This window comes from Python bivittatus, unplaced genomic scaffold (assembly GCF_059951505.1).
Source record: "Python bivittatus isolate LINGU-HERP-01145 unplaced genomic scaffold, Pbiv_v1 ctg000470_np1212, whole genome shotgun sequence".
Lineage (NCBI taxonomy): Eukaryota > Metazoa > Chordata > Lepidosauria > Squamata > Pythonidae > Python > Python bivittatus.
Window position 1 is genome coordinate 3,189,003 of NW_028277065.1, and position 18,912 is coordinate 3,207,914.

Consider the following 18,912-nt stretch of genomic DNA (forward strand, 5'->3'; position numbering starts at 1 on the left):
GTCATCCTCCAGGAGTATGAACTTCAGTTATAAGAATTGCTGCAATGACCATACCACATAAAGACTTCCTAGAATTCAAGCCTACCAATAGATTTGAAAACCATCCAGGTTGGGGGAAGCTGCTACACATATGCTGTTTTGTTGTTGTTGTTGTTGTTGTCTGGCTTGTAGGCAGCTTTGTTCATTGCTGAAACTAAGCAATGAACCTCTATTCTATTAGGCATGAACATGAACATATATCAACCTGATTGAACAAACACCGTGTGCAACTGTTTTCTGTTAGTTGTTATTTCAATGCCCTCCAAAACAATGCTATCTCTCTCTCTCTCTCTCTCTCTCTCTCTCTCTCTCTCTCTCTCTTTTGAGGACCAAAGGGTTTCTTTCTACTCTTTCTTCTAACTTTAATGTAGTTTTTGAAAGAAGAAACAAAAATGTAGATATGTACATGGTTGAGCCAGAAAGCTCTGAGGTATAAAGGGTCTGTTGAGACTTCACATGCTGTTTTTTTAAAAATTGCTACAGGAACTAAAATGAAATATCTTGCTGAGCAAACAAAGGGCTGGACCAAGAGCAACTTGCAGGTTATCATCCTTGTAGCTGAATGTTTTTTATTTCTGGTTTCTGCTGTGCTTTCTTTGCTTTTTTGCACCTTGACACATTTTAAAAGAAATACTGGGGAAGGAGAATTTATTGTAACATGCCTGCTAAATTTTCAGACAATTCCTGCCCATTTCATGTTGTTAAACTACAAAATTATATGTCTTTGTGTTGATGTACCTTGTTTGGGAGACCTCAAGGAAAGAAGCTTATGTTTCCTTATGTGTTTATAATATTTGATTTATTTGGTTGGGAACGAGACATACAGTCAATCTGGCAAGGCTTAAAGTTTTCATACATATGATGAAAACAAAATAAGATCAATTTCTATAGAAAACATAAACTCAGACACAAGAGTTGTATTCATTATACTTTCAGTGTAATTATTTTATATAATTTAATTTAATTTTGCTGTAGGTATTCTGTTGTCTCTGGTATTGACGTTTACTTGGGTTTCTCAAATGTTTTTGCTATAATTATATTATATGTGTTAAGGTTCTTATATAATAAGATTTCACTTCTATTTTTTAAAGTATTAAGCAAGCTTGCCTACTTAGAGGTATAGCAATATACCTGTTCATCTCTGTGTGGAATTCTATCCCTTCCTTCCTTCCTTCCTTCCTTCCTTCCTTCCTTCCTTCCTTCCTTCCTTCCTTCCTTCCTTCCTTCCTTCCTTCCTTCCTTCCCTCCCTCCCTCCCTCCCTCCCTCCAAGTTTCTACTCCACCTTATTACAAAAAAGAACTCAAAAGAACTACAAGTCTCATCACAGAATTCCATAGACATGTTCAGAGCAGTATCATCTGTATTAATATACCAGGAGTGATTAAAATTATAAAAGTAAGTTAGGTTGAAGCAAATTAGCTACTCAACAGTCTCCGTGAAATGTATTTCTTTCAGAATGAGTTTCTCCTAAAAATAAGTAATACCACTAAAAAAAATGACAAAAGAACTGACAACAAGCAAAGGGAATTCTGAGTTGAATACCCAATTGTATGTTTCATATATTGACTTTTTTAAAAAATAAGACTTTGGTTTTTCAGGAAATCAAGAACCAATTTACTTGCATTTTGAATATTTAGCAGTGTATTTCCAGAAAATCATAAGAATACTTTAACCTCAATCATGCTTCGTATATTGAGATATATGATAGATAGATAGATAGATAGATAGATAGATAGATAGATAGATAGATAGATAGATAGATATGACAGGTATGATACCAGCCTGGCCAAAATCATAATCATAATCATAATCATAATCATAATCATAAAGAAGAAGAAGAAGAAGAAGAAGAAGAAGAAGAAGAATTAGAAGAAGAAGAAGAAGAAGAAGAAGAAGAAGAAGAAGAAGAAGGAGGAGGAGGAGGAGGAGGAGGAGGAGGAGGAGGAGGAGGAGGAAGGGGCTGCAATGAAAATACCTAAATGTTATTAGAATAGTCATTTATTAATATTGGAGTGGTATGAGATGGAGGTGGCATGCAAAAAAGCTTGAGTAATCTGATTTTATATATGAGTGGGAATATTAGATCCCAGTGAAATTCCTGTATTATCTTTCAAAACAGGCTTGAACTGTAGAGCACTCTATAGGTAATACAATAAGCAAAAACTTTGTGTGAATGGAACCATTCTCCATTTTTTCCAGCAAGACCATTTTTATCTATATAGTAATCCCTTTTAAATAAATAAATAAATAAATAAATAAATAAATAAATAAATGATGTTTTATTTCTTACATTACTTAAAACACTACTCAACTTGCTGACATTCCAAATCATCTACAAATTCTATCATGCTTCTGTTATCTCTTGAACCTCCAGAAATTCTTGCTTCATTTTTTTGACATTTCCATTCATCCTTTCCCATATCCTGATTTTTCCCCACCATATACTAAATAAGCTCTCCTCCTAAAATGTTTCCATTTATCTTGTAAACTTCATCATGTTTCTGTTATCCTTTGATCCTGCAGGTTCGTGTATGAGGCATGGAGGTGAGGAACCAGACCAGAATCCAGAAGTTTATTCTCCTGGGTTTCCCCACTGTCTTAGAACTTCAGAGACTACTATTTGTAGTCTTTCTTCTTATTTACATCCTCACTCTTTTGGAGAATGCTATGATCATCATCCTCATCAGGACAAATAGCCAGCTCCAAAAGCCCATGTATCTTTTCCTCAGTCACTTGTCTTTCCTGGAGACTTGGTACATTTCTGTGACTGTTCCCAAACTCCTGATTAACTTCCTAGCAAGGGACAAAAGCATTTCCTATGCAGGCTGCATGGCTCAGCTCTATTTCTTCATATCACTAGCCAGCACTGAATGTGTCCTTTTGGCTGTCATGGCTTATGACCGCTATGTGGCCATCTGCCATCCACTGCGCTATCCAGTTATAATGACTGCCCAGCTTTGTTTCCAGCTAGCAGTGGGTTCCTGGCTCGCTGGTTTCCTAAATTCTATGCTCAAGGTTTCTTTCATTTCACGTTTGAGTTTTTGTGGGCCCAATGTCATCAACCACTACTTCTGTGACATTTCACCTTTGCTCAATCTCTCCTGCAGTGACCGCACTGTAGCTGAATTGGTGGACTTTGTGTTTGCCCTTCTTATCCTTATAATTCCACTCTCTGTCACAATTGGCTCCTATGTGTTTATCTTAGGCACCATCTTACGTATCCCTACAACTCAAGGAAAAAGAAAAGCCTTTTCTACCTGTGCCTCACACCTCACAGTGGTTATTATGTTCTACTCAGGTACACTTTTCATGTATGCAAGACCAAGGAGAATCCATTCTTTCAACATCAATAAGTTTGTATCAGTTGTGTATACTATTGTTACTCCCATGCTGAATCCGTGCATCTATTGTCTAAGGAATCAGGATGTCAAGGAAGCCCTGAAAAAAGTATTTTGCAACTTAAGTCCTGACAACGTGGTTAGGACGTTTTAGCCTAATATCTAATAGAATCCACCTCATCTTACATAAGAAAAAAAAAAATATTATGTGCATGTATAAGTGTATATCAGTATTTCATAATACATGTTGTGCAAAGAAATGTACAAAACTCATGAAATAAAAACTGTGGACTTGTTTGGCAGACTTTCTTCACTGAATGAATGAATGAATGAATGATTGTTTCAGTTCATGAAAGTGGCCTTGTATGATTATGCTCAGCTTTCAGATTTATACTAGCCAACGCTCCCAAACTTGAAAATGCTTACAAAATGAACGTGAGCATCTGAAATTTTGCAATTTGTAAACTGCTTGGAGTTGATTCTTGGACGTAGGAATATTTAAGTAGAATAAATAATCAAAAGAAAAGAAAATAGGGAAGGATACCGAGCAGGTGGATACCAAGAACTCCTGGAGCCATTCCCAAGACCTTGTAAGCTTTTCCACATGAAGAGTGGTTGCACTGCTTTGGAATAAGCTTAGCTAGTTATGGGTTTGGAAGATGAGAGTGTTTCTGCCTGGCAGTAACCCTGCCAGTCAGGCAAATTCAGTGCTGCCATTTTTAGGTGCAGAAATGTGTTTTCATCCACACTCCTCTTTCTTCTCACAGGCCATTCTTGAAGTGTCCAATGAACTGCTGAAGGTACCCTGTAACAAACTGAATGCTGTGAACCAAAATGCTCAAGAGAGCTCAGGGGGACAAAACATGGAAAGACAAAGTATGTTGAGCAGAAAACCCTGCCCTAAGGCCACTTTGAGAGTAGGAAATCAATGAAGGGCAATATTGTCCATTTTGGCACTCCAAAAATACATGCCTTCCTGTTCTGTCAGTGGAGGAACCAGGCAATGTGGAAAGCCTGTAGTCCCATTCATCAGTGATTATTTCCTTATTTGTTTTGAGCGTCCCTGACTATCTTTCAGGATACAAATCATTTCCAGATAGTTTGTAACAATGCAAAATAAGAATATATTCAATGGAAACCATACCAATCCTTAATATAACATATTTGTGCTTATATACTGTTAAATAAGGATGCTAATGTTAAGAAGAACATCATTTCACAGCTAAATATCATACTAGAGTAAAACACAAAAAAACATTTACTGAACCATGTTTTAATGTCTTGGAACCGTCAGTCTTTGGGATGGAAGATTCTGATCAGCTCCATGTGCAGATTGGATCTGTCTACACCATGCCAAATATATAAAGACTGTTCCTCATGTTTCTTGTGCTATGTTACTTCAGAGAGTCAGATTTCAATGTATTGAGCCACTTTTAGTGGAAATATTAGAGAAGGCTGAGGAATATAATGTAGTCTTTTATTTAGGAAATCAATGCCCAGAGAGAACAGAGAAAGTGAAATTTTGTTGTAAGGCCTGTTCAGTTCATAAAACAGGCATATACAATATAAATACTATAGTTACAAGAAGTAATATCAGGTGCATTTTGCTCTGGATACTATTTTCAACAACAGTTTTTGTTTTCCTCTGTGTGTGTGTGTGTGTGTGTGTGAGAGAGAGAGAGAGAGAGAGAAGAGATGTAATCATAGGGAATTTACGTCTTTACTTTCCAGTAGGCATAAACTTGAAAATATATCAGACTAAATGGGTAGAATTTTTTTCAAAATTGTTTCACCAATACTTATTCAGTAAACACAAAAGAATGCTGAATTTCTCCCCAGTAATGACTTCAGTCCAGTTCTGATTTTGAGGACTGAGGCATTTCTTTTCCCTAACTTTAATGCAGTTTTGAAGAAGGAGGAGGAGGAGAAGGAGAAGGAGAAGGAGAAGGAGAAGGAGAAGGAGAAGGAGAAGGAGAAGGAGAAGGAGAAGGAGAAGGAGAAGGAGAAGGAGAAGGAGAAGGAGAAGGAGAAGGAGAAGGAGAAGGAGAAGGAGAAGAAATAGTTACGTAGACTTGTATCAGGTTGAGTTAGGAAGCTCTGAGGTATAAAGGCTCTGTTGAGACTTCAAATGTTATGTTTCTAAATGTGTCATGCTATGATACTGAACTATATCTATGCTACAGGAAATTATATTAACTAGGATGAATAAACTTAATTAAGGATCTTGCTGAGCAAATAAAGGACTGTACTAAGAGCAACTTGCAGGTTATGATCTTGTGATGTTCTAATTTATGCTGAACTTTCTCTGTTTTCTCTTTGCGTTGACACTTTTTAAAGGAAATACTAGAGAAGGGAAACTTATTCTAATATATGTGCTGTATTTTCAGACAATTCTTCTCCACTTCATGTGGTAATATATAACTTTTTATTATATTAAGTCAATTTCTTTTATTCATAAAGACCCAAGAAAAGATATTTTAGATAATGCATATTTACTTTTCTTCATGTATTTATGTGTTTTCTTTATTTGGTTGGAACAAGTCGCAATATCTGATTAGTAAGCCTTAGATATTTCATGCATATCAATGAAAAGAAGGTAAGATTCATTTCAATGTTTTCATTGTAATTTGGACATACCAGAACATACTTTCTGTACATTGAACTGAACTGATTTTGATCCTTCTATCTAATTATTGAAATGTAATTTAGGTCTTTACACTTTGTTTTCCTCTTTCTGAATTATTTTTGTTTTCACATAGTTACGTACAAAATTACTACTTTTTATTATATATTAGAATTTTAACTTTTATTTTCATAATATCAGATAGCTTGGCTATTTAGAGATAATACAGAGATAGAGATATATAGATACAGATGATATAGATATACACACACATCAACATTCATAATTACTCTGAAGTCTATTAAGCATACAGGTAAAAAATTTCCTTCCTTCCTCCCTGCCCGCCTTCCATATCATATTTTTCTTCCAATATTCTACAAGAAAGAACTCAAAGCAGCCACAAAATATCTCATTAAATTTGATATTACTAATCCAAGACGTCCAGAATTACAATTATAGAAGTAAGATAGAGTGAGATAAAATAGCTATTCAACAACCTGCATAAAATTTAACTCATTGACCATTAGTATTTCACATCTAAACCCAATTTGTGTTTGTGTGTGTGTGTGCTCCACACTAGGTTTCTTATAAAAAATAACAACAGAAGTAACATCAACCAAAGGGAATGTTTATTTTAAAATTAGCATTTGTTTTTATGCAAGAGATTAAAAATTATCAATAATAGACTTGGCAGCTGCACCTGAGCAACTATCTGCTAGTGGAGAGGCTGCATCAGGTTGGGATGGCAGCGAGAATTCCCTCATACTGAAAAGTATAACTGGCTCCACAATTATAATTATTATTCCTGATCATATATTTTATATATTGATCATTGTTTTATGGTGTATAACCTTGCCTTTTCAGGAAGCCAGCAACTGAATTATCCAAAACTTGAATATTTAGCATACTCTCAGTGAAGAACTGCAAGAAATTCTTGCTTCATTTTTTTGACATTTCCATTCATCCTTTCCCACATCCTGACTTTCTCCCACCAGATACTGACAGGGGTCTCCTCCTAAAATGTTTCCATTTATCTTGTAAACTTCATCATGTTTCTGTTGTCCTTTGATCCTGCAGGTTGGTGTATGAGGCATGGAAGTGAGGAACCAGACCAGAGTCCAGAAGTTTATCCTCCTGGGTTTCCCCACTGTCCTGGAACTTCAGAGACTACTATTTGTAGTCTTTCTTCTTATTTACATCCTCACTCTTTTGGAGAACAGTATGATCATCATCCTCATCAGGACAAATAGCCAGCTCCAAAAGCCCATGTATCTTTTCCTCAGTCACTTGTCTTTCCTGGAGACTTGGTACATTTCTGTGACTGTTCCCAAACTCCTGATTAACTTCCTAGCAAGGGACAAAAGCATTTCCTATGCAGGCTGCATGGCTCAGCTCTATTTCTTCATATCACTAGTCTGCACCGAATGTGTCCTTTTGGCTGTCATGGCTTATGATCGTTATGTGGCCATCTGCCATCCACTGCGCTATCCAGTTATAATAACTGTCCAACTTTGCTTGCAGCTAGCAGTGGGTTCCTGGCTCACTGGTTTCCTAATTTCTATGCTCAAGGTTTCTTTCATTTCACATTTGAGTTTTTGTGGGCCCAATGTCATCAACCATTTCTTCTGTGACATTTCACCCTTGCTCAATCTCTCCTGCAGTGACCGCACTGTAGCTGAATTGGTGGACTTTGTGTTTGCCCTTCTTATCCTTATAATTCCACTATCCATCACAATTGGCTCCTATGTGTTTATCATAGGCACCATCTTACGTATCCCTACAACTCAAGGAAAAAGAAAAGCCTTTTCTACCTGTGCCTCACCCCTCACAGTGGTTATTATCTTCTACTCAGCTACACTTTTCATGTATGCAAGACCAAGAAGAATCCATTCTTTCAACATCAATAAGTTTGTGTCAGTTGTGTACACTATTGTTACTCCCATGCTGAATCCGTGCATCTATTGTCTAAGGAATCAGGATGTCAAGGAAGCCCTGAAAAAAATGTTTTGCAACTAAGAACATGCTTAGTGATCATTAGACTGATGACTAATGAACTTTGATGGAAATTATTTTTTTGTCCAGATTGTATACCTGTGGAAGCTAGTCTTTGACCACAATGGGGTATAATTTTAGTTAACCATAAGAAAATAAGAACATGTAGAGAGAAGATGGAAATTAGGAAATGCTGGTGATAAGGCCACCATAATTTTAGCAATTGCATTTGAGTAAATATAACAATTGATCAAAATTTAAAAATTAGTTACACACACATTTTCTATTACATTCTCCTTTTGAAACAATAATTCCAAGTTCAACATTAAGGACAGATGTCAGGTTATATTCTATATGTTAGCCAATTCTATTTCTCATTGTAGTATCTTGTTATGTTTAGCTGGGCGGGGTAGGGAATAGGACAAAAAAGAAAAAAGAAAAGAAGAAAATCAGTTCTTTATGCTGGAAGTTCTTTCTCATCCCATCTTACTAAGACAAACAAAGGAACAAATTGTTTTCACCGCAACCATACACACACATTGGTGAGAGTGTGCCTGATTGAACTCAGTTGGATTGAATTCCAAGAAGGTGTGCATACAGCTGTTTGTTTCATGTTAGTATTAGTCCATGCATATAGGACTTTGCATATCCATCTGTGCTGGGTTTTCACATATTATTCCATGATGTCCAATGTTTTCCATATTTTCTACCTTTTTCTTTAAAACACAATACAGGTAAGAAACCATCCTCTTCCTCTGCCTTATCTAATGTGGAAGTAAAGACATGTTTTGATATCATTATTTCCTTGTGTTCATTTTTGCATCATAATGGCTTGATTTGGATGATTCTGAGATTACTGGATAGGGAGATGGAGGGCATGGTTACTTGAACCCTTCCCATCCCCTTACTCCTTTTCGTCCTATCCATATTGAGTTCCTTCCTTGTATCTACAATTTCTACAAAAGTAGAATAACAAAGTAGTCTATTATTTTAAAAGGACTTTTTGTTTGTGTGCCTGAAGTTGTAATCAATTGAGAAGTGTCATTCTAAATTATATGTGTGGTTTTTTATTTATTTTATTTTATTTTATTTATCAAACTTATCCCCTGCCCATCTCCCCCCAATGGGGACTCTGGGCGGCTTACAACAGATTAAAACAATAAATATATAGTTAAAATTTATAAGAAAACACATTTACACAGAGTAAAAGGAAGAGGAAAAATCCAGGAGGCTGATGGAAGCAACACCAGGCCTCTAGGGGGCTAGCCAACCCCATATCTGATGGCCTCCCTCTCCACCCCAGGTCAGATGGCAGAGCCAGGCCTTCAAGTCCCTGTGAAAGGCTGGGAGTGAGCAGGCCTGTCTTACCTCCGGGGGCAAGATGTTCCAAAGGGCTGGGGCTACAGGAAAGAAGGCCCGCCTTCTGGACCCTGCTAGTTGGAGTTCTTTTGCTGAGGGGGTCTGGAGCATGCCCTCTCTGTGTGATCGGGTCGGACGAGTTGAAATTGTGGGGGAGAGGTGGTTTTTATGGCCTCTGGCCTGTTGGCTTCCTGTAAGATATTAAAACCAGGTTCTTCCCCCAGGGACAGAGCAAGGATAGTAGTTTAATCTTTTTTGTTAGGTTATAAGAATGATTATGGTTCATTTCAGACAGAATTCTATGACTGTTGGTTTCAAGAGCTGCTGAGCGATCAAGGAGGGCTAGAATGGATGCGCCACCCCTATCCCAGGCCTGCCAGAAATCATCAACAAGTATGTTTAATGCTATCTTTGTGCTATACCCATGTCAGAAACCCTGCTCAAAAGAGTCCCAATAATTCACTTCCTCCAGAGCCCATTGAAGTTGCAATCCAACTATCTTCTCAATTATGAGATAGGAGGAAAATCGTCCATCACTATTGGCTTCCACAATTTTCTTGGGAAGAGATGGATTATTGCCTCTTTAAGAACCTGCAAGACCACCCCTCTTCCTCAAGTATGCATTCACCACTACCTGCATCCAACTACATGTTATCTCCTGGGAAGTCTTGACCAACCAGGAGGGATATGCAACAAATATATGGGTGCCACACTTAAAGCCCAGACAACCTTGCCTATTTCCTTATGACCAAGAGGCCACGTTCTTCCCAAATAACCAAACCAGATCATGTCTCTGTCATCTCCAAAGGACCTGCACATCAAGAGTGGATCTGAGCAACTTTATGTGACAGATTCCTTGAACAGTCCTCACTGTAGTGCTTCTGAAATTCCTTTGGCCCCTCCTTACCCAGAAGAGACCAGGTCCCCTTGAACAAGGCCGTAGGCCAGCTAAAGTGGGAAAAAATATTAAAATTTGCTGCCATTATTTCCACAAGGAAATACTTAATAAAGGCACGTACCCATGTTTGGTTGAGTTTGCTCTTTGGTTTTTTTCCCCAATGGATCTTCAGGCATCTTTCCTGCTGCTTCATCTCCTGGAGTTCCTCTGAAAACCAGGAAGGACATCTAATTGCATTTATCATGGAGCAGAGAATTCATCTGTTTTTTTCTAGTCTAAACTTGACTTTCTAGCCATTTCTTTTCAATCTTCAATAGAAGGTTTTGAATATAATGAAACAGGAATACACTGGCATTGAAAGAGTTTGACTTTTTTCCCCCTACTTCAAAGTCAAGTTTTCAAAAAAAAAAAAAAAAAGTCTGGCGACTCAATAAAATCCTACCATTCAGTCTTGATGGTGCTACTAGGCTCCATGTCTACTTTTTTTATACTACAAACTAATGAAGCTCTTCTTTCTTACCTCTGAAAATTGCTGCTTACTTACAATCCAAACTTTGTATTTATAGAAGAAGCAGCCATGGTTTGGGCCCTGATTCTAAACGCCATTTTGTATTGCAGAAATCTAAGGTACAATGCATTCTAATCTTGGATTGGAGGCCTGTACAGTGGCTTTAAAACAGTCAAAAGAGTGCAATACACATTAAAAAGAGGTGGGAATTTGATCACATGATTGTGGCCATCATCATTATTTTTTTTTTAATTTAAAAGCATTGAACTCACCCATCCCATTTTGATGTCTACAAATCATAGATAGGCAACATGGTGCTACTTATTTTAGATTCAATTTCCATTAGTCCCATGAAGTTTATGGGGATTTATATCTCCTTCCCCCCTCCCAGGGAAATCAAAGCCCATGATTTCTCTCTAAACATAAGGAAAATGTTGGATTTTCTTACATCTATGCCTTGAATTCTAACTACTGTATCAGGCCACTTTAGAGATTCTCAGAGGCCCAAGCCGTTTTATGTAATAATCTTAAAAAAAAAAAAAAAAGTAAATGATAATAGATGAAAACAAAATAAGCAAGAAAAAGTTAGAGAGATGATAGAGAGATAGAGAGAGAGGGATGGATGGATGGATGGATGGATGGATGGATGGATGGATGGATGATAGGCAGATCTCAAAAAAAAAAAAAAAAAGAAAGTCAGTAGGCCCAGGTCTCCACTCTTCTGATTATTTCTTCTTGATAAAATTGATGCTGTTCAGGTCCACAATTGTTGCTCAAGCAGGAAATAAAGCTGTAAAATTTAATAGCGAGATCCCTCCACTCATCAGACTGTTTCAAATAAAGGGTGGGGAATGGGGACTGAGTTTGAATTTATTGATTATTTGATTGAAAGTCCACATATCCCTTTTAGTACAAATGCCCTCTTTTTTTCTGAAACAATCATAGAAAGATTTGTCCTTGTTAATAGGATCTAGTATGATTAAGAAAAAAAAAAGTACATCTCAGAAGTGTGTGAACTGCCATAGCACTGTGTCTGCAAAATGTTTTTGTCAGAAAATGTAAAATAATAACATAACCCTTAAGTTTAAGGGTTAAGATCTTGCCAGTTACTTTTGCAGGGGCATTATGCCAACCAGAAGCAAACTTGCAGCTCCCATGATAATTAAAAAGAAGAATCAGATCAGCCGCATTCTTATGCACCTAGGCTATTCAGGCAGGTCGATGGATCTGTCCTGAAAAATTTCAGTTCAACCCAGGGAATGGGTGTAGTCATCATAATCCCTTACCTGAGTAGCTAGTTTTCTCTCAAAGATGAATCAGACTTAGGGAAATTTAGCTGAACTGTTTTCTAACTGGCTCAGAATTCCATTATTTTTGTGCCTCCTTTTAAAACTAAAAAATAATATTTGATTTCCTCAAAATGTAACCAAATGTGTATAAGCAATGATATGAAATATTCACAGATGCAGGTAAGGGATGCGACAGATTCTGTGTGTTTGCTGGCGTGCTTGATGAATTCTATTCAATTTCTGTCTAGAAAATCAGTGATTTTTCATTATTTTTGGTGATGAAAATGTTTCAAGGGGAATAAAAGACCAGATGGGATGAAATGAAGGGCTGCTGAAGTTATGATGAAGTGAGAGAATTGTAGATAAATCTGCCAGAGTTAAGGGAGACAGTCTACATCTGGACAAATATTTTCATTGCACAGAAGAGGGAGGTTTTATTCCCCCCCCCATACAAAAAAATTCCACTATTTCTGATTTTTGAAAAAAAGTGTTGTGCAATGCCTACACAATCTGCTCAGAAGTAAGCTGAACATAATTCCTCATAAATATGTTTAGAGTGACACCATTATACCATAAGAGTACACAATGCCACTATTTGTGGGACAGGTAAGTTGATTTTTCAGCTGCAATATCCTTAGGGTCTGAGCATGAATCATCTTCAGTTCTTCTTGAATGAAATGGATATGTGGGGCATCTCAAACATTTTTCTCCTTATATTAATATTGTGTTAATCTATACATGCAGTAGTTTTCCATTGTAATAATAAGCTGTGAAGATGTTTTGACATGTAACTGTTATTTGCATCTACAGTGAGTAATGTCATTAAATCTCACTTTGTTTCAACATCTGCAAGTGGAAAAATAGTTACTAATTTAAGAAAAATACTTTCCTCAAAATGTACTAAAGATGAAATAAAGTGAGCCTTTAAATTTCTTAGAATTATCATCTATCTCAGATTTAACAAGGAACAGGATAATGACAGTTTAAACATTTAATCATATGAATCTGGGGTAAATGAATACATTAGCTTATTCAAATTTGAGTGGATTTTCACAGAATGCCTTTTTTTAGAAAAAAATACAGTTATATTCAGTTATACAGTTATATTCAGAGAATGTGTAGTATATCATTTAATCAAGATAATTAATAAAAGTGAGATTTTTTTTCTATGTTTTTTCCTTCTTAGAAATTATTGGATGAGCTAAGAAAGTGAAGGATAATCTAGATTTTACCAGCCTTCAGAATATCAATATAATCTTATCAATCTATGTCCAGAGACTTGGAAGGTCCACCTACACATGAATGTAAGTGTATCTTGATGTACTACATGAATATAGATTCCTCTTATTATACCTTCAATGCCAGTTTCTGAATATCCTCACTGTTACAATGTGTATGTGCTGCCATGATGAAAACCTTGGTTGTGAGAAGGTTTTTCAGTAGCTAAACTTTGAAATGGAATTCACAGCCTATAGCCCTAGAGTTATATGTGGATCCCAAACATAATGAATATCCTTCTAATCATAACCACAAATTTCAGCAGCATAATTGCTGAATTTCAATACTGCAGCTTCCTACAATTTTCACTGCAATTTAAGATCTAGAATAGATTATAGAATAGATTTAACACAGTTTTTTCTCAACACACACAGACACACACAGACACACACATGAAAATATCCAAACCCCTCAAACCCTCTTGTAAAGACTAAAGAAGATTAAGAAGTTTATGTTAATTATCATAGAATTATTTAGTAGAATGGGAGCCATCTGATATTAGCTATATAGGTTTATTCATTCCTACTTATCATTATTTTCCCCCAGTATTATGTTGATATATAAAATATTTTTAAACTCATGTTGAAATTTGGGAGGGGAGAGATGTCTAATTCTGCCAAATAAATTTACTAACAAAATGCAATTTCAATCAAAGAAGATAGTGGTATATGAATCTCAGTAACAAGGATGTGAAAACTTGAAACTTCACATTTTCCTTCAGAATAATTGAAAGAAGTAATTTTCTCCATTTCTCCATTTCTTAGAAAGTCAGAGTTATGTTAATAACATAAATCATGCTAGGAACTATAAAACAATATTCTCCCTTTTTCCAAGTTCTTATATTTCTTAAGATCCATATAAACTGTTACTGTTTAGCTAGAGTTTTGGAAAATTCACCTCAGACAATGAGTAACATGAGAATAAATTGTAACATGAGAATAAATCATATAAATATTGATTAAATCAAATTGCTGGACCGCTAAAGTGAGCTCTGGATATTTCAAACTAACCAAGATGTATAGGTTATCTGTTTAGGTAGATTAATACATTAACATAGATTAGTATCTATTTTATAATTTTAGTGTTTCAAATATTTTCATGCTTCTAATTCTTTCTCTGTTTTTATTTCACTGCAATCTGTTTCCCTCCTTCCTGTTGTATTACCATAGAACAATGGATCATAAGAATAAGAGCAGTATTCAGGGATTCATTTTACTTGGATTTTCAACCAGCATGGAACTACAAGCACTTTTATTTGTGATTTTCCTTTTGGCCTACAACCTGACTCTCCTTGAGAACATTGTCATCATTGTCATGATCAAAACCAGTCCTCAGCTTAACAAACCCATGTATTTCTTTCTCAGCAACCTCTCCTTCCTAGAGACATGGTACGTCTGTGTTATTGTCCCAAAGTTATTAATCAATCTCCTTGTGCAAGACAAATCCATCTCGTTTGAAGGGTGCATGACACAACTCTACTTTTTCAGCTCCCTCATATGTACTGAGTGTGTCCTCCTTGCAGTAATGGCATTTGATCGATATGCAGCTATCTGTAACCCTCTTCGTTATCCAACCATCATGACTCAGCACCTCTGTATGAGATTAGCAGTGGGTTCATGGCTAGCTGGTTTCTTGGCCTCAATGCTGAAAGTCATCTTCATATCACAGCTTCCCTTTTGTGGCCCTAATATCATCAACCATTTCTTCTGTGACATTTCACCATTGTTAAATATGGCATGTGAAGATATGACAGTTGCTGAAATAGTGGACTTTGTCTTGGCCTTGATCATTTTGTTAGTTCCACTCTCAGTTACCATTATTTCCTATGTCTGCATTATACATACTATATTGAATATTCCCACTATCCAGGGCCAGAAGAAAGCCTTCTCCACTTGTGCTGCTCACCTCACTGTGGTTGTCATCTTCTTCTCAGCAACTCTCTTCATGTATGCTCGACCAAAGAGAATCCACCCTTTCGACCTTAATAAATTAGTTTCTGTTATATACACCATTGTCACCCCAATGCTGAATCCATTCATTTATTGTTTGAGAAATGAAGAGGTTAAGGGAGCACTAAAGAAAGTTTTTGGTAGAATGAGCACCCAAATACTGAGTGTCAATCCCTGAAGTTGAATTCTCAATTTTTCTTGAGAACTACCTTTTGAGTTCTTGGTGCTTTCTGAACTTGGTTGCTTGCTCGCAGACATTTCATTATCCAACTAGGTAACATTATCAGTGCGAGACTCACACTGATGATGTTACCTATTTGAGTAATGAAACATCTGGAAGCAAACAACCAGGCTCAGAGAATACCAAGAACTCCACAGTTCAACCCTGAGCTACAGATAGTCTCTTCTATTGGAAATACCTTTTGTTCTTTTCTTTTTCTTGCTTTAATTTGTTAGAAGGTGAGTTAAGTCTATACTGAGAAGATTTAAACTATTTTCAAGATTTTCAAAAATCTGTTTCATAAGCCTGCTCCAAATGTTTTCCTTCCAAAGGCAAAAAAATGCCACTAGTCCATCTTGATATTTGTGGCTCATCAATTTATACTGACATCTGAGATAAGAAATCCTACAACTATTTCCCTACAAATAAAATTTAATTACTGGTTTCTTGGAAGCCTCTAAATCATTTGCCTCAGGCAGCTGCTTTATGCACTTCCTGGCAAGACTAGGATACAAAAGAGACACACAGGCAGACAATTATACAGACAGAAAAAAAACCAAATATTTCTTCCCTGAGAGAAGAAAATAAAATCATTGATAATAAACCAAGATATATTTTACTAATTGGTTATTAAAATGAAAATATTCGCAATAAACTAGTTAGCTTTTGGGGATAGGTTTCAGGGTAGGCTGACTTAATCTGAAGAACAACTACTGCTGCTTCTGACAAGGATCCCCCCACAGCTGAAGGGACATGCCAGTCTCTTCCGTTTCCATTTCTTATTGTATTGCTTCATTTGTGAATCTATTTTTTTTGTTGTTATAAATTGTTGTTCTTTTGCTTTGTTTAAAACATTCTTTCAGCTTCTACCTCATTTGTGCAGTCACTGCATTTGAGTCTCCAAATCTGCTGACATTTTACTATGGCGAAATATTCATATTGTCCTAAACCCAAATCCATTTATTTGCATAACTGCCCAAAGAAAAATTATCCATGAGCAAACTCCCAACATAAAAACTATGTCTGAAAGTGGCTGTCACCGTGGGCTATTCTTTCTCTTGCACAAGCATATTTTATTTAGACTGCAAATTGATACAAAAGATGTATTGAACCATGGATCTTCATTCTTATTTATAAAATGCTGGGTTGGAGTTGTGTGCTGACTTTTTTTGTCCCAAAATATCACTTTTTAAAATAAATAAACAGTTGATGCAGACATTTGAAAGAAATTAATTATAATAGGTTAGAAGAAGAAAAATAAGAAAATAGCTTTGTATTACTGAATAACAAACCTTTTATCTTTTAAAACTGCAATTATTGGGAAAGTGACTGCGGGCTTTTTACTAAAAGGAACTACTACTCGGTTCCACTTTTTTACTACTCTGTTCCATTTTTTACTAAAAGGAAATGAAATCTCTTTAGCTTTTGTGGTATGATTTATTTGGTAGATGCTGTATGAATAAAAAGTAATGATGGAAATATGCCATGAAGCCATTGCTGGTAGCAGCTTGACATAGTTTCTGGGTATAGTCATGGCATATAAATTTATTATTATGGTTGATCACACAATCAGCCAGATGTTTAGACTGGATTTGGCATGTTTATATTATTATTATTATTATTATTATTATTATTATTATTATTATTATTATCCAATTGATCTATTCAAAATCTATACAAATATATACAAAACTATGAGATTACTTACAGAATTCAGAACAATTGCCCAACAATCTGTTCCAAGACATTTTATTATTATGACAAGTATGTCTCCCCCAACCCTTCAAGTGCTCAGGATTTAATTAAGAACTACTTTATTTCCCCCTTTTTTCTTTGTAATCTATATGCAGCTATGTTCATTTTAAAGCATTGATCTAAACACACCCAACATGAATCAACTAACAGACTTGCAACTATTTATTTCACAATTGCTATTTGATTATATGTTGATCTTTCATGTATAACATGCTCAAAGAGGTTAAAATAAAAATGACAGTACCATCAACAAAATTCTATCATGCATTTTAGGTATAATTAATGGGATTTTGTCTTGAATATGCAGACTTCGGTTGCATTTGCATAGAATGAGCAATAGGAGTATGCATTTAGCTTCAAGCCTGATATCTGGGGTTAATGGGAGCTGTACAATTATGGTTATTTATGTCTAAATGTGCAGTCCTGCAACCTCTTTTACTGAGCTTAGCTTGTGTCTTTACTAATACCCAAATATAGAGATGATGGTCATGCAAGACCTCAAAAAGCGGATAGGAAAACCTGATGGAATCATGATATTGCCTCTGTTCTCAAAATGAGATATTGAACTGTTCTTTTTTTAAGATTTCACATGTAAGGTTAAAGTGGTTCTTGATCAGATATTATCTGCTTAACTGGATCACTTTGGTTTTCCCAATACTTCAGCTAATTTCTTGCATACTTTCCTGCTTTTGGAGGGAAGATAACTTGACTCTTATGTTTGACTATTGAAGCCTAATCTCTTTCTTCATCACAGTTTCAGGTGGCAAATTTGCTAAGGGGCCATGTCTCTTGGCATTTACTTGAGGATGGAGGATGCAATATACATAATTCCTCCTGCTAACATTCCTCCTACTAACATTCCAGCTAGAGGTCTTCAGACAGAGTCATCTGTCAAAAATGCTCTAGTGCAGTGTTTCTCAACCTTGGCCACTGATTGGGGAATTCTGGGAGTTGAAGTCCACACATCTTCAAGTGGCCAAGGTTGAGAAACACTGCACTAGTGGATCTTGCCCTGAATATCAAGTTGATTTCTAAGGTCCCTTCTACAATATGATTCTATGATTTACCACTAACTTTCATGGAATACCTGGGGAAGTCACATAGATGGGAACATGGGAGCAAGCTTCAACATATAAACCAGTACAATGAAATAAACAGCAATTTTATTGCTTAATTAATTAATTAATTAATTGCATTAAGCGCAAGGGCTTAATGACGCAGGAGTTGCCGGTCAGAATGATTGGCTCTCCAGGGGTTCGAGCCTGCCCCGCGGGACAGGGTGAGCTCCTGTCTCTTGTCCTAGCTCCTTGCTCACCCAGCAATTCGAAAGTTATTCCATCTGCGAGTAGATAAATGGGTACTCCCGTTTAGATGGGAGGAACCGGCGGTGCTGCGCAGGGGAGCAAAATACCGGTGCTGGCCAAACTCCGAATGCAGCCGGCATGAGCGGCGAGTGGCGAGGAAGATCTATGGAGGAGGAAAAAGCCCGGATGACCCCCTAGCGACCCCTGCCGGTCACATAATGTAATTAATTGTATAATTGTAATTGTATGATACGTACTTTGTGAGCCGCCCAGAGTTCCCCATTGGGGGGAGATGGGCGGACAACAAATCGAATGTATAAATAAATAAATAAATAAATAATATTTAATACATATTGCTC

The 18,912-nt window shown here is 36.4% G+C and overlaps 3 protein-coding genes across 3 annotated transcripts; all 3 read left to right on the top strand.

The window, feature by feature from the left end:
* Nucleotides 1–2,563: 2,563 nt before the first annotated feature.
* Nucleotides 2,564–4,804, top strand: LOC103058251 (olfactory receptor 6B1-like). Its single transcript, XM_007438524.3, has 2 exons — nt 2,564–3,487; nt 4,673–4,804. Exons 1-2 carry the CDS (start codon nt 2,579–2,581, stop codon nt 4,802–4,804), a joined length of 1,041 nt encoding a protein of 346 aa, XP_007438586.2. The 5' UTR covers nt 2,564–2,578.
* A 2,289-nt stretch (nt 4,805–7,093) lies between these two features.
* Nucleotides 7,094–8,017, top strand: LOC103058485 (olfactory receptor 6B1-like). Its single transcript, XM_007438525.3, has one exon. It carries the CDS (start codon nt 7,094–7,096, stop codon nt 8,015–8,017), a length of 924 nt encoding a protein of 307 aa, XP_007438587.2.
* Nucleotides 8,018–14,498: 6,481 nt separating this feature from the next.
* Nucleotides 14,499–15,452, top strand: LOC103058719 (olfactory receptor 6B1-like). Its single transcript, XM_007438526.2, has one exon. The coding sequence runs from the start codon at nt 14,499–14,501 to the stop codon at nt 15,450–15,452; it is 954 nt and encodes a 317-aa protein (XP_007438588.2).
* Nucleotides 15,453–18,912: the final 3,460 nt, after the last annotated feature.

Coding starts and splice junctions, on each gene's coding strand:
- LOC103058251 (XM_007438524.3), top strand. CDS start 2,579: ATGGAGGTGAGGAACCAGACCAGAATCCAGAAGTTTATTCTCCTGGGT. Junction 3,488..4,672: donor TCAAGGAAGCCCTGAAAAAA/GTATTTTGCAAC, acceptor TGGAACCGTCAG/TCTTTGGGATGGAAGATTCT.
- LOC103058485 (XM_007438525.3), top strand. CDS start 7,094: ATGGAAGTGAGGAACCAGACCAGAGTCCAGAAGTTTATCCTCCTGGGT.
- LOC103058719 (XM_007438526.2), top strand. CDS start 14,499: ATGGATCATAAGAATAAGAGCAGTATTCAGGGATTCATTTTACTTGGA.